This window comes from Salvelinus sp. IW2-2015, linkage group LG11, assembly GCF_002910315.2.
Source record: "Salvelinus sp. IW2-2015 linkage group LG11, ASM291031v2, whole genome shotgun sequence".
Taxonomy (NCBI): Eukaryota; Metazoa; Chordata; class Actinopteri; order Salmoniformes; family Salmonidae; genus Salvelinus; species Salvelinus sp. IW2-2015.
The window spans coordinates 36,501,023-36,516,237 of NC_036851.1; the positions used below are offsets into that span (position 1 = coordinate 36,501,023).

The window sequence follows — 15,215 nt, forward strand, 5'->3', positions numbered from 1 at the left end:
CGCGGTATGCGTCTGTTATGGGAGATATGGTTTCCCGCGGGTATGCGTCTGTATGGAATCTCTCTCTGGGGTATGCGTCTGTATGGGAGATATGTGTTTCCCTCGGGTATGCGTCTGTATGGGAGATATGTGTTTCCCTCGGGTATGTGTCTGTATGGGAGATGACTGAACAGTGTGAAATGTTGTTTCCCTCTATGTGTAAAAAGGCCTTATAGAATACTATGCAGTGTACATGCAGGCAGCTAAGAATAGACATTTCTAAATGTCTCCTACTGACCATATTCAAATCACACAGTCACGATTCCAACTCAGTTACTGTAACTCGTAGGAGCGGAGTGTCTGATGGACAGTGATAGAATGTACAGCCAACAATGAGAGGCTACGGAAGGCAGCTAGAACAGAGAAGTTTAAGAAATCCTGTAAAAGTAGTGTTAGGTTCTAATTTCTGGTACAATAATCCACATAGACTCAAGCTACTGTAGATTGTCGCAGCTCCAAAAAGGCACACATACAGGTCACAAGCACATATATTTATAACTTCCGACTAGGCCCCAGTTTCCAACTAGACCCCTCTTCTTCGCCTAGGATGAACAATCAGTTTCTGCAGGAACTGAGTATGTTCCTCATGTTGGTTATCYTGTATCAGCGTCCAGAGTCTTCACACTCCTCCGTGCCGTTCACAGATCTTCTTATCAGTCTGGRCTTGAGTTATGGGAGTACACATTCCTAGTCTCCTACAGTCCACTAGATAATTCAACGTCTCATACACAAAGAGCCTAAACCTAACACTACTTTCAATCTCTAAGAATACAGTATATAAACACTGTACATTCATATTAATAGTATAAATATAAATCAGTAAAGACAGTGTAACAGAACAGTAATTCCAATCTATCAGCTCTAACTCCAGACACATGGTTCCTATTCAACCCTTATGGAATCATTCTTGCCCTCAGAGACAGGGCCCCTTTCTCTCAGCCCAAATACAATGCACATAGACCCTTCTATCTAATCCATAACATGAGAATTACTACTGCTACACTTATTATACAATTATAAACAGATCAAAACGAGCTCCAGTCAGACAGTCGTCAACAGTAGGAACAGTTTTCCTCTTCAGTAATACATTAGACAGACCCCTCAAGTGAAAGCACAGGTAAGTGTGTTGTTAGTGTAGTATATAGGGTGGAGTATGTCAGTGATGGTAGGTTGTCACAGCAATGGTTGTCATTGTTGTTAGGCCCAGCAGCTGTGAGTTAGGCCTAATTAATTGAACTTTCCTCTGAGAGATAGGTGCTGCTATGGCAACAACACTACATTTACACCTATAAGGACAACTTAAATGGTTAATTCATTAGCAGAAGACCTATTTTTAGGTTAGTTTATTCATGTTGCACAACATTTGCAACAATGCAATGGTGTGTGTGTATATGTCACCTACAGTAGATGGTGCTACTGCTATCAGCCTAGGCAATGTAACAAACTTTCCGCCACAACTTGAAACCTTTTGCTGAGGGAGACATTTGATCATTTTTCAGCAGGCAGTTATTCAGCCACCTCTTGGCAGCTCAGCCCACCAGGCAGCTCAGCCAAACCCAGTCCACCAGGCAACAGTAACCCAGCCTCATCACAGCCCACCCCTGACAGCATATCCATCCCAAGCCGACATAAATAATGTGAGACTCCACCCGGTTCCTGTGGATCAATACTGATCTGTGCTCTCCCCAGCAGACCGTTCCATCATACTGTAGTCCCTGAACCATGGCCACTTTCTGCTCTCTGCTCTGCCCTCTGCCTCTCTTTCTCAGACATGCTTTATAGCTCTGATTGGTCTAATGTGTACACTTAAATGCCCAGTGCAGTCAAGAAATTAGATTTTTCTGTGTTCTATATGTATTTCCACACAATGAGGTTGGAATAATACTGTGAAATTGTGAAAATGCCCTTTTAGTGTAAGAGCCGTTTGAAAAGACTGCCTAAAATTTCAGGCTGTTTTGGTGGGATGGAGTTTTGGCCTGACAGCTGACGTTACCAGGCAATAAATGAGTTAATAAACCAATAATAAAAGAGAGTTCCTAACCTCCCCTCCCACTCAGACCACTCCCAGACAGTCCTAGTTTGAGTAATTACTCTTTGACAAGAAGCTATTGTTTTTTATTTGTTTAAATCTTTTTAATTAAAAACAATCACAGTAAGGTACCTAATTGTTAAACAGCAATTATTTGACATTGAGATCAAACAGTTGCATTGATTAACAGGGACAATTCATGCAGCAATATATCCTTCTGTCATTTAGGGATATGGAAATGACAGGACAGAAACCGCGATTACAATTTGCTGGAGGAGGAAGACACGGATGAGGAAGCTGGTGATACAGAGAAAGGGAAGGAAAGGTATATGAAGGTGGGGAAGATGAAGAGGTAGCACATATGGCTGATCTCCCAGCTGTAGGTCTGACCTTCAGATGTAAAGCAGATTGGTGCTAGCCCAGCCAGACGACAACACAGTGGGGGCATAGCCAGCCAGGCCCTCAGTTATCAGGTCTCAAAGTTCGTGTGTGTGTGCGTGCGTGTGCGGGGGGAGGAATTGGATGGCAAATTAATTACCCGGCCGACACTATTATAACTGTGGGAACTCTTAAAACAAATCTGACATTTGTTATGCAGTAGCGCTCTACTAAAAGGTGTCAGCAGCATGTCAAATTTTCAATTTCAAGTAAACAAACATTCTTTCCTGACCTTCTTGAAGAGTCTGATGACATCCTCTCCGACGTGTGCTAGGCGGACAATGACATTATTGTTGTAGAGGTCGCTGAGGGTAGCATGGTCTCTGCTCTCTCTCCTTGTCTGGTTCAGAACGAGGTACCAGCAGTTCACTGTCGACAGCAGGTTCTGGTCCTTCCTGGAAGAACAGGTTAGAGGTCACAGGTCAGAGTGTCATCCAAAAGGAACATCACAGTGTTAGTCAAGTGTCTCGTTAACATAAAAGCAATTTTGYGTGTAGAGTATGGTTGAAAATAAGTAATAAGTAAACCGGTTAACAGTTGACATCCACAGTATGGAACCATTCCTATTCAACCAATAGTATAGTTTGCGGTCACTATCGTTGAGCTTTTGGAATCTACCAGTGTAGATTAACAGATACTATACTGTTGAAATTAACAGCAGATCAAGTGAGGTGTTTATAAATGAAAGCCTGGAGGTGGATGTGAGATAAACGTTTAACACATTCTGTTCATTTCCTGTAGAAGAAGGAAGTAGAACACGCTGAAAGAAGGAAACTAACTCTCACTATCACAGTCAGATAGGCYTCTTTGGCTGAGCGTGCACCTCTCTTTATATAACTTCACATACGGTCAGATAGGCATCTTCTGCTAAGCAGGCTGAGGTAATATTGTGTGAGCGGGAGATATCTTTTCTACTATGATCTTTTGCTAAGCATGCATCTCTTGTCCTATAACTTCACAATCAAAAGCCTATTTGGTAAGGAACCTCTTGTCTTATCTACTAAGACATCAATAACCACAGGTTGAGTAATGAACAAATTACTTGGGATGAGTCTGCACAACAAGGGCTCCTGACTCCAGTGCCTCTCTCTCCAACCAGACAAGGGAAAAGTTGTCAAAACAGAGAATAAAAGAATAAGGAAAGAAGTTCCTGGTTTAGAGAGGTAAAAAAAGACTAGCTTTAATATGATGCTCCAGGTAGCCTAGACTACTACACAGTCCACACCTCTGGGGCTCTGATTCTTTATATCCAGGATCCTTTGATTAAAACTTCCTCATATCTTCCCTATCTGTGGTGAAGGATGTGAATGATTGATCCTAGACATACAACCTGCTGCCAGGAACTCAATTGGGGCCCAACCCAGCAAGTAGCTTTGCTCTGAATCAAAAGTAAACTATCTTGGCAGAATTATAGCGTTGAAGAAGTTGTTATAGAGCTGTCCATTGCAGATAAAAGATCACTAGTACTAGGAGAGGAGCACCACTGCAGTGATCTGTACTGCACTGCAGCACTGTCACAACACTGCATGGGAACTGGAGATGCAGTGCACATCTGTTCATTAGTCGGTAGAGGTGATTTACTGCCTGACAATCCTAAATGGCACCCTATTCCCTATATAGTGCACTACTTTTGACCCGAGCACTATAGACCATGGTCAAAATTAGTTCACTAAATAAAGAACAGGGTGTCATTTGGGACACAGTCCCTGTTTCCTAGCAGGGGGAATGAGCCACTACAAGGCTTCTGATGAAACAGATAGACGATTGGCAATCATTCTGTATCACATCATTAGATTAGAAGCATATTGTATAATTCAACATTACTGGGAAGACAGAGAAAACAGCTTAATTAGACGTTGACTATTTCCAACCAACATTATGCGAAGATGAATTTATGGACTTCATATGTCTTCAAGTTTATTTAGAGTAAACTTGAAGTCCATACACTTGGAGCAGAGAGAGAGGACAGTGGGGTAGAGAGAGAGAGAGAGAGAGAGACAAGTGGGGTAGAGAGAGGAGTAGAGACAGTGGGGTAGAGAAGCAGAGAGAGAGACAGTGGGGTAGGGAGAGAGCATGTTGGGGTGAGGAGAGAGAAGAGAGAGAGACAGAGAGAGACAGATACAGACAGACAGAGGAGTCCATAGAGGATTGACCATAGAGGAGTCTGCTTAAAAGACAACAAGGATGATACGCATGGGGATATATAGTCAGGTCAAGTGCAAGTGTGTGTAAGGATGGCTTGGCCAAGTTCAGCCTTAACGTCTGCACCTACTGTACTGTGGCCACCCTCAGCGGGGTCAATGCATCCATTTTTCAAGGGAATTGGAAAAGGAGTCCGTGACGAGATTTCCGCTTTTTGATGTTAATAAGGCGACACTCCATTTTAACTCCTCCTCCACATTAATTGGATTGGTTCAACAGTGCAGAAGAGTTTKTTTTCTCTCGTCAGGACCAGTAAGAAAGAAATACAACTTATTTAACACCTGCTACGTTAGAATATACTGTGACTATACTCATTGACATTATACAACTGATTGAGTATTCCTTGCTAATAGCACTGCACCACACACTATATAATGATTTAACTGTAATAATCGACTGACAATATGTGAGTGCATACGGTATGACCACTGTTGGAATATCTACTTTTTAAAATTAGTCTTGAGGGGTATATCAATATAAATTACATCTTAGTCTTGAGAAGTATGTCAATATCATAGGGTGCCATTTGAGATGCTGCCATTGCAAAGGACAGCTTAGTCTTGAGGAGTATGTCAACGTAAAGGACAGCTTGGTAGAGCTTCATGTGAAAGTCACTACAGGCTTCATTAGCTCAGTGAAGCAGCAAAGAAGATGGCGCCTTACTGTATGGCTGCCGTCTTGCGAGCTCAGACCGAACTTTGCTATTTTGTGATTCTTTTGATGTTTATATTAACTTTTTTGCAAAAAATGTCTCAGCTATCATTTCTTATGATCGACAAGAACTTTTGAACATTAGATCGGCAGATAATCACCTCAATTCCAGCTTCATTTTTCGACCCATCTGTAATTCCAACGCTATTTTCAGGCTATCCAAGAGGAAAAGCAGGTGAAAAAGAGCCAGGAGGGGAGCCCTGGTGAGATTCAGGCAAAGGGAAAATTGGCCACCTCTTCCCTACATTCTATTGGCCAATGTACAGTCTCTTGATAATAATATGGATTACCTCCAAGTCGCGGATTTTCAATCAACACGACTCTCGTAACTTCAATATGCTCTGCTTTTTTGAAACATGGCTTTCAGACAAGATACCCCCATGGCTATCCAACAGAATGGATTCTCCATTCAACAAGCAGACCGGACATCAGATTCAGGGAAATCGAGAGGGGGAGGGATAGGCCTCTTCATCAACAGTAAATGGTGTGCTGACTCTAGCAAAGTGGAAGTTTCGACAAATTGTTCACCCATCTTGGAATACCTGATGGTCAAATGCCGACACTTCTACCTCCCGAGAGCGTTTTCACCTGTTATCGTGACTGCTGTATATATTCCACCTCAGGTCAAGAAAAACAACACGCTGGCACTTAACAAACTGTACGAGGCTATAAAAAAGCAGGAAACCATGCACCCGGAGGCTACTTTCCTTTTTGCCAGTGATTTTAATTCCACGTCATTAACACGTGTAATACTCAACTTCCATCAACACGTCTCCTTCGCCACTAGAGACGGTAAAGTCCTAGACTATTGTTAGTCAACCCACAAGAAAGCACACAAGGCCCTCTCTCGTCCCCCCTTCGGCAAATCAGATCATGACTCTATACTCCTGCTTCCTACAAGCAAAAGCTCAAACAGGAAGTACCCATGACGCTCTCCATTGAGAAATGGTCCTCCGAATCAGAGGCTACGCTAGAAGACTGCTTTGCTAGCACTGACTGGAATATGTTCCCCACAGTGAATCAATCATAAGCCCTGGATTAACACAGAGGTTAGCGCTAAACTAAAGGACAGGGCTACAGCATACAGGGCTATCGCAGCCAACCCCAAGGCTACAGCTGAGGACATACCCAAGTACAAGAAGTRCCTCTACGACCTCCGCAGAGCCATCAAACAAGCAAAAAGACAATAAAGGAACAAGGTGGAATCCTATTACACAGGCTCCGACGCCCATCGCATGTGGCAGTCCATTATGGAATACAAAGGAAGACCCAGCTGTGATCTGCCCAATGATGCCTCGCTGACCCAGCGGACTGGGTGATCTTGCTCTCCGAGGCCGACGTGAGAAAGGTTTTTAATCCGGTCAACACTCGTAAACTCTCCTTGTCCCAGCCTGCAATTCCCACGTCTCAAGCTGACTACCATCATTCCTGTTCCCAAAAACTCTAAGGCTACCTGCCACAATGACTACCGCCCTGTAGCACTCACATCTGTAATCATGAAGTGCTTTGAAAGGCTGGTTATGGAACACATCAACTCCATCGCTGCAACAGACCCATCGATGACGCAATCTCAACTGCACTCCACACTGCCCTCACCCACCTAGATAAGAGGAATACTGTACATCTGTGAGAATGCTATTCATTGACTTCAGCTCAGCGTTCAACATCAAAGTCCCCTCCAAACTCGTCACCAAGCTAAGGACCCTGGGACTAAACACCTTCCTCTGCAACTAGGTACTCCGCCATGCTGACCCTCAACACGGGGGCCCCACAGGGGTGTGTGCTTAGTCCCGTGCTAAACTCCCGGTTCACCCACGACTGCGTGGCCACGCGGCCAAGGTGGGAAATGCACTTTTTGGGCACAGTGGATGGTGGATACCCACATCTTTTTCCCTATGCTGTACCTCACCTCGCTTTTCCGCTGTAATGTTGAGATTCTTTCTTCCAGAGCTGACACAAACACACACACTTACATCTAGGATTTTTTTTATATAACTGTTCCCAAATGTTCTGTCCCCACCAGTCAATGTGGGGAGGTCTGCAGTGGAGCAGGTCGAGTGCTTCAAGTTCCTTGGTGTCCAAATGCATCACTAAGGACTGAAAATGGTCCACACACACACGCAAACAGTCATGAAAATATTTATCATGGGCCCTCAAATCCTCAAAAAATTCTACAGCTGCACTGTTGATAGCATCTTGACTGGCTGCATCACGGCTTGGTAGGGCAACCGCACTGCCCTTGATCGCATGGCACTACAGAGGGTGGTGCAGGCAGCCCAGTACATCAGAGTTCCCTGCCATCCAGGACCTCTTCATCAGACGGTGACAGAGGAAAGCCCAGAAAATTGTTAAAGACTCATGCCACCCAAGCCATAAGACTGTTAAATAGCTAACAAAATGGCTACATGGACGATCTGAGCTGACCCTTCTATTAGATTTGTATTATTGCACTGACTTTGCACACTCACTCTATGCACACACACACACACACACACACACAACATGCACACACATTCATGCTGACTCTATACACACACACATATACAGATAGGATTACCAGACAGACAGTACACACACCTGCCTTTCTATCAGTATAAAATATATAATTGCTGTTCATCATTCTGTCCTAATATACATCAATAACACGATTACAGGGTTAACAGACAGAGAGTAGCCTACACACATACACACTCTCGGCAGTACCCACTTAAAGTGCTGGTGTTCCCTGGAGGAGCGTATCTTGGCGGAGAAGCGCTCAGCCAGTTTGTCCAGGCCTCTAGAGTACTCCAGCTGCAGCTCGGCCTTGCGGCGGAAGAAGTCCTGCAGGTCCTGCAGCAGCTGTAGCCGGGATTCCGACTGCTGTTCAAGACAACGGAACTGCTCCACCAATTGGTTACGGATCTCTGCCAATTAGAAAGGAGGAAAGGACAGATTCAAAGAGGGGCAGTGTGAAAAGGTACACGTGTCTTGCGGTCGTAAGGGCAGGCATGCAGGAGGTAAATGATACATTTCACAAAAATAATGGTAGGGGAGACGAGGGCTAAAAGTAACACAGGGTCAGTAGTAATAGCTAAATAACTCAAATTAGAAAATTAGAAAATTATAAAGCGGTTATTCAATTTGCTAATGCTTGGTTAGTGTTTCTACATATCTGAGAAGTTTTAGTGTAGGAGTACCCATCAATTATTTGTTGTTTTAGTTTTTCGAGGCCTGAAGTGAATATTCTTGCCACCTCTTTTTTTTTTTTTGCCTGTAGAACATTCCCCATTTACTATATCTAATCATATATAATTTTAAATCAGTAAGAAGAGGTCTTTTGATTGCTATAGTTGATGACAATAATTATTGTTGTATTTTCTCAAGACTCAGATTAGACTCAAATTAGTCATTGTGGGTCAGTTGTAACGCATGTTACAATTTACCCCTTACCTAATGTCTATGGTATTTTATTTAGACACATTCACYTAATGATATAAAATGTCACTTTACATAAAGTTTCCCAGTACAACTAAGAATAATACCTTAGAAAAATGTAAAAAGTAAAATCCATACTTTTGAATGTTAATATCAAATATGGGCGATTCCATGCCAGCGTAGCCCCAAATTATTTTTGGGATCTCAGATTGTTCAGGTAATTCTCACATAGAAACTTCATTGGTAGGAAGGATGTTTGACATGCTTTTTACATTTGTATCACAAACTATAAAAAATTATGAAAGTGGCCATTTTAGGCCCTTTTTAGACCTAGACGGGGAATGTGTGTGTCTATATGTGTGTGTGGGTTTGATCTTGTGGTCCTCCGCGAATGGCGATTGTTCTATGCTTCCGGCTGGGGTGTCACGGCCTATGCTGTTTTGTGCTGGGCTTGCCATGATTGCTGTAGAATACTGTAGCCAAGTTGCTGGCCAGCTCAGGCCAGAGCAGGATTGTGAGCCTGCAGCCAGCAGAGAGAGAAAGTGAGAGAGCAGACTATATCAGCATCACCTCACACTGTGTCAGCCCAAATAGATCACACACCTAATAGGACTCAAGCCACTGTAAGTCACTGTGGCACTGGTGTGGCTATGCTGACACCAGAGCTTTGGAYATACAGGCGTTCAGTAACTACATAACCATGGTTACTATACAAAAATGTATTAATATTCCTTTTGGTAACTTCTTCAAACATATTATAGTGTATTGAAGGAGTTTGATCTATATATGCTGCTTAAATATATGATTATATTAATATATTATTATTTAATGGCGATGTGAGACTGCAAGGGTTTTTACATTCTTGGGTCTATATATTCTACACATTTTGCCATGTGGCTGAGAGAACAAATCAAATCAAATCAAATTTTATTAGTCACATACACATGGTTAGCAGATGTTAATGCGAGTGTAGCGAAATGCTTGTGCTTCTAGTTCCGAKAATGCAGTAATAACCAACAGTAATCTAACCTAACAATTCCACACTACTACCTTACACACACACACAAGTGTAAAGGGATAAAGAATATGTACATAAAGATATATGAATGAGTGGTGGTACAGAACGGCATGGCAGATGCAGTAGATGGTATAGAGTACGGTATATTAGTATGAGAATGAGTACTGTAGGGTATGTAAACATAAAGTGGCATAGTTTAAAGTGGCTAGTGGTACATGTATTGCATAAAGATGGCAAGATGCAGTAGATGATATAGAGTACAGTATATATACATATGAGATGGGTAATGTAGGGTATGTAAACATTGTATTAAGTGGCATTGCTTAAAGTGGCTAGTGGTACATTTTTACATAATTTCCATCAATTCCCATTTTAAAGTGGCTGGAGTTGAGTCAGTACAAGAGTTGAACAATGTGTGGTTTTAAAGCAAATTTCCTGCAATTATACACATCTTGCCATGGCTTATGCTATCTGAGTGACCTCAAACATAACAAAATCAATTGGGGCCCATGCCATGACAAAAATACTCCTGAATGCATCATTTTGGGGATTTTAGATTCTCCCTGAGAGTCAAGCTATTTATTTTGGTGATTATCAGTTCTCAAAAATATATTATTGAGAAATATATAGGTCCATTATCTTTTCTACATTCTTTATATCTGGTTTTAGTCATTTAGATTTACACCAAAAAACATTTTACCAAACCCCTTATTTTTAAATATTTAATTTAATGAAAACATATTATTTTACTGTTTGGACATAGGTGGCCAAAAAAACACTTAAGACAGCCTGCCCAAGCACTGTTTTATGCAGAAACTTGTGATGTCAGACTGCAAGGGTTTTTCATTCTATGTAATTTTAGGTAAAAACTCTTTGCATTTTTCCATTGTTAGGCTATTAATTGGAGCAGTGAGTTTCCAAACCTCATAAATAGAAATCGTAGAACACATTTTAATTCAAAGAATGTGTACTTTTTTAGGATGACTGTCACGTTGGTATGAAGAGATTCGGGAGACAGGCGCAGGAATGCGTAATAGGCTTTTTTTATTATCCCAAATTACGGCGTGCCGGGTAAGGGCACGGGGACGAAGACCAGACAAGCACGTAACAAAAACACAGGGTTGAAGCCCAAACAAAAGAGCGAGGAGTACCTCGAATAAATACACACGCGCACAATGATTAACACACGGGACGAGACCCGTAATCATCTGGCAATCCACAAGGGCACGCAAACCAAAACACACAGCACAGGTACTCACACGCACCAACGGACATTGTAACAGTAATCGACAGCACCATGGTGAACAAAGGGCACATATATACAAATACAATCAGTGGGAATAGGGGCCAGGTGTGCACAATGAAAGTTCCAGAGGGATCCATGACAATGACAAACTCTTTTTTGTGGTCCCTCGCAGCACAATGTGTAGATCTCAGAGGCCTGACCTACATTCTATTCTCCATCCTGTCTGCCTAATTCAGCAGACATGCATCTCACATGTAGGCTGCTACTGCAGCTATGAGCAGTCAAACACACACTCAAACAGACACACAAAGACGCACACACATATGTATGTGGACACAGACAGATAGACAAAGACGCACATGCATACACACACACACAGCTCTGTAAAATCATATCCACACGTCATCCAACTAATACTGTAAAACAAAACAAAAACAAGAAAATCTGTATTCTACATTTTAGATTCTGAAGATGGACAGATGGTCCAATGCAGTATTCCCATAATGTGGTGGTGAGCTTTTCTCTTGATTCCCTTAACAGAACCTGTCCAAAAATATGGAGATCATGACTGAGCCACTCCAAGTCTCACGCATGGCAGCCTTTTTCTCATCATGCACTACTCAGCAAACAGACAGGAAGTCTGTAGAAATATATCAATGAACCAGATTCTTCTGCCCCCTGCATATGAAAGGCACTTTTGTTTACTTCTCAATGGCGTTTTTGTATTGATGAATAAAGTGTGTGTGTGTGTGTGTGTGTGTGTGTGTGTGTGTGAGCAAAAGTGTGTGCCCTCACTCTCTCAGCCGCCTTGTTGGAAATGTATCCACATGGTCTCCATGGCTGCCTAGTTGCCTGAATACAGGACCCTGGAGGCATCTCCACTGGCCTGGCCAGAGTTCCTCTGCTGTGTTCCAGTATGTTCTGTGTTCTGTTCCCACCCAGCAGCCCCTCTATTTATTAGCATATTGTGCTAGGACCAGGGGAGAATGACTGCCTCCTCTCATTAAAGCCACGGAAGTTTAAGGCCGACCGCGGTACTTCAGGCATCGTTGGCAGAAAACAGGATCCRCCATTATAGTGAATGGAAACCTCTTTGTGTATAAAAAAAAGAAGACAATCATTGTACCAATAATTGGTTCTAATACACCAGATTAATGTCCTTGAACCGAAGGAGTTGTAAGGATAATTTAGTTGCTAATGGCAGCCTGCAGTACCCTCAGCCTCAGCCTTCAACTTGAGGTACTCAATGAGACACTTCSTAGAGTAGTTCAAACTGTGCATGTTATGTGTCCATTAGACGCCATCATAATCTACTTAATTTGGCTTCAATACGCAATTAAGTCTTCACATAGGAATGAATGGTGTCACATGATCGATGGCTTTGTCCATTCATATATACAGTCATGGGTTGGGACAAGGGCAACTTTCTGTGGCTGTGTCTCAAATGGCACCCTTTTCCCTATGTAGTGCACTATGTTTGACCAGGGCTCTGCTCAAAGGTACTGCATTACATAGGGAAAAGGGTGCCATTTGGACAACAGCCAGAGTCTCTCAATAGACAATTAATAGCCTGCTGAAAGGAGCAGTAATAAAGTGGCAGGCAGCCTCGCAACCCTGCTGTGTAAAAATATCAAACAGCATGCTTTTTTCTTATTATGTAGCCATAATACTTTCCCTACCCGTCAACTATTTATCTGTTTGGGGGGTAATACTTTCCCTACCCGTCAACTATTTATCTGTTTTGGGGGTAATACTTTCCCTACCTGTCAACTATTTATCTGTTTTGGGGGTAATACCTTCCCTACCTGTCAACTATTTATCTGTTTTGGGGGTAATACTTTCCCTACCCATCAACTATTTATCTGTTTTGGGGGTAATTTATGATAAATGAGTGGGAAATCAAATCATGTAATCTATGTATACATCCCAAATGGCATCCTATTCCCTACATAGGGCTCTGGTCAAAAGTAGTGCACTATGGACCATAGGGTGCCATTGGGATGTACTCCATGTGAAGATCAAATGACTGGTTGATATTATAATGTGATCAGTGTGATAAAGATAATAGCCTCATGATGTTTCCCTTCCTAGAGCCCTAGCTCTAGTTATGTATAGAACAGTAAAGGCTATGGAAGGAGGGTACACTTGATGGGCACTAWTCGCTGGATGCTGCAGGCCTCCACAGAGTTGAAGTACCGCCCTAAAAACACATACAGAATCAATGCACAGGTGAGAACTGTGAAACACACACATGAACCACACTACATGCACTAACTGTAAGTCACTCTGGATAAGAGCGTCTGCTAAATGTTACTAAAATGTAAATTGTAAATGTATAACATAGCAAAATACTATTCTACAATACCCGTTGCGAGACCCACTGGTTGATGCTTATTTATAAAACCCTCTTAGGGGTCACTCCCCCCTATCTGAGATATCTACTGCAGCCCTCATTCTCCACATACAACACCTGTTCTGCCAGTCACATTCTGTTAAAGGTCCCCAAAGCACACATCCCTGGGTCGCTCCTCTTTTCAGTTCGCTGCAGCTAGCGACTGAAACGAGCTGCAACAAACACTTATACTGGACAGTTTTATCTCAATCTCTTCATTCAAAGACTCAATCATGGACACTCTTACTGACAGTTGTGACTGCTTTGTATGATGTATTGTTGTCTCCACCTTCTTGACCATTGTGCTGTTGACTTTGCCCAATAATGTTTGTACCATGTTTTTGTGCTGCTACCTTGTTGTGTTGCTACCACGTTGTTATCACGTTGTGTTGCTACCATGCTGTGTTGTCACGTGTTGCTGCCTTGTTATGTTGTTGTCTTAGGTCTCTCATTATGTAGTGTTGTGCCTCTTGTTGTGATGTGTGTTTTGTCCTATATTTATATTGTATTTATTTTTTAATCCCTGGCCCCCGTCCCCGCAGGAGGCCTTTTGCCTTTTGGTAGGCCGTCATCGTAAATAAGAATTTGTTCTTAACTGACTTAGTTAAATAAAGGTTAAATAAATAAATACAACCATAAGGCCCTAACAGCGGCATTATTGTAGGAAAGGTGAATAAATACCTGTCTGTATGTAATGTAATGTAGGGCTCGATGTTTCTACCTTAGAATAACAAAATGTGATCTGATGTAGTCAAGTCAGACATCACGGTCAATGGTGAGTTCAGACTAACATCTCTAATTGGTAGCTGATGTGTTTTGCCAAAATGACTCAGATGTTCCAAAGCCCATGCCCATGGCCCAGTCAGTGAGACTTCATTAATGAGTGCACAAAGCCTGTCTGCCTGTCAAATGCTAGGGCCCATAGAGCTCTGGTCAAGGGCCCATACGGCTCTGGTCAAAAGTAGTGCACTATGTGGGTTACAGGGTGCCATTTGGAACGGATCCACAGTGTTTGTTTTCGTCAGTAAAAGCTGAGTGGCTACAGCTCTGGTCTGGTGGGTTTCACAAGGATTTGAACCCAAATATGAATTACTCACAAAAAGCTGAGGGTAAGTTTAGAAACAGAATGAAATATGACAAGAAAAAACACAGAAAGAAAGCCTCTGGTTGCTTAAGACAAGTCAGTTCTCTGGGCTGAGTAGAGGGTGGATGTTTACAGCTGTTGTTTCACCACACACACAGTTGGATTCGTACGGATATAATTACATGTATTTTTTGTGTGCAATGTGGATGCTTGTGCAGCAGGTACAGTACATATATACAGTGTAGATATTTTGTCCTGTAGCTAATGTGCTTACATATATGGAGGTATTTTCCCAAATAGAAGGGGATTTCTATCACCACGGCCGTAACCAGTGTCTCTGAATTGGTCCTTCCATTACTATAATTGCAGACACCTATTAAGTCAGTCCAGTGTTGCATTCCCCTCCCCCCCACCAACTCATAATCATAAAGCTTTGATTATTTTATTCAGCTGTTTAGTGTTAGGGCAAAAACCAAAACGTGCACTCAGCGGGGGCCCCAACACCGATTTTGGGGAAACCTGAAATAGGGAGTAGCAGATTTGTTTAGAGATACAGTAATACACTTTTCTCCTTCCCACAATTACTGTAGTAGCTAGTCCTGTTCTGTCTGTCTGGGGCTCAGCTGTTGTGTTGCAACATCT

The 15,215-nt window shown here is 42.4% G+C and overlaps 1 protein-coding gene across 2 annotated transcripts in view; it reads right to left on the bottom strand.

The window, feature by feature from the left end:
- Nucleotides 1–15,215, bottom strand: part of LOC111970314 (SLIT-ROBO Rho GTPase-activating protein 3) — a 79,095-nt gene that overhangs the window by 51,327 nt on the left and 12,553 nt on the right. For both annotated transcript variants that reach the window (XM_023996982.2, XM_023996981.2), the window contains exons 2-3: nt 8,127–8,322; nt 2,739–2,901 (exon numbers count right to left, since the gene is read on the bottom strand). In XM_023996982.2, coding sequence (XP_023852750.1) covers nt 2,739–2,901; nt 8,127–8,322 — 359 coding nt within the window. The remainder of the gene's footprint in view (nt 1–2,738; nt 2,902–8,126; nt 8,323–15,215) is intronic.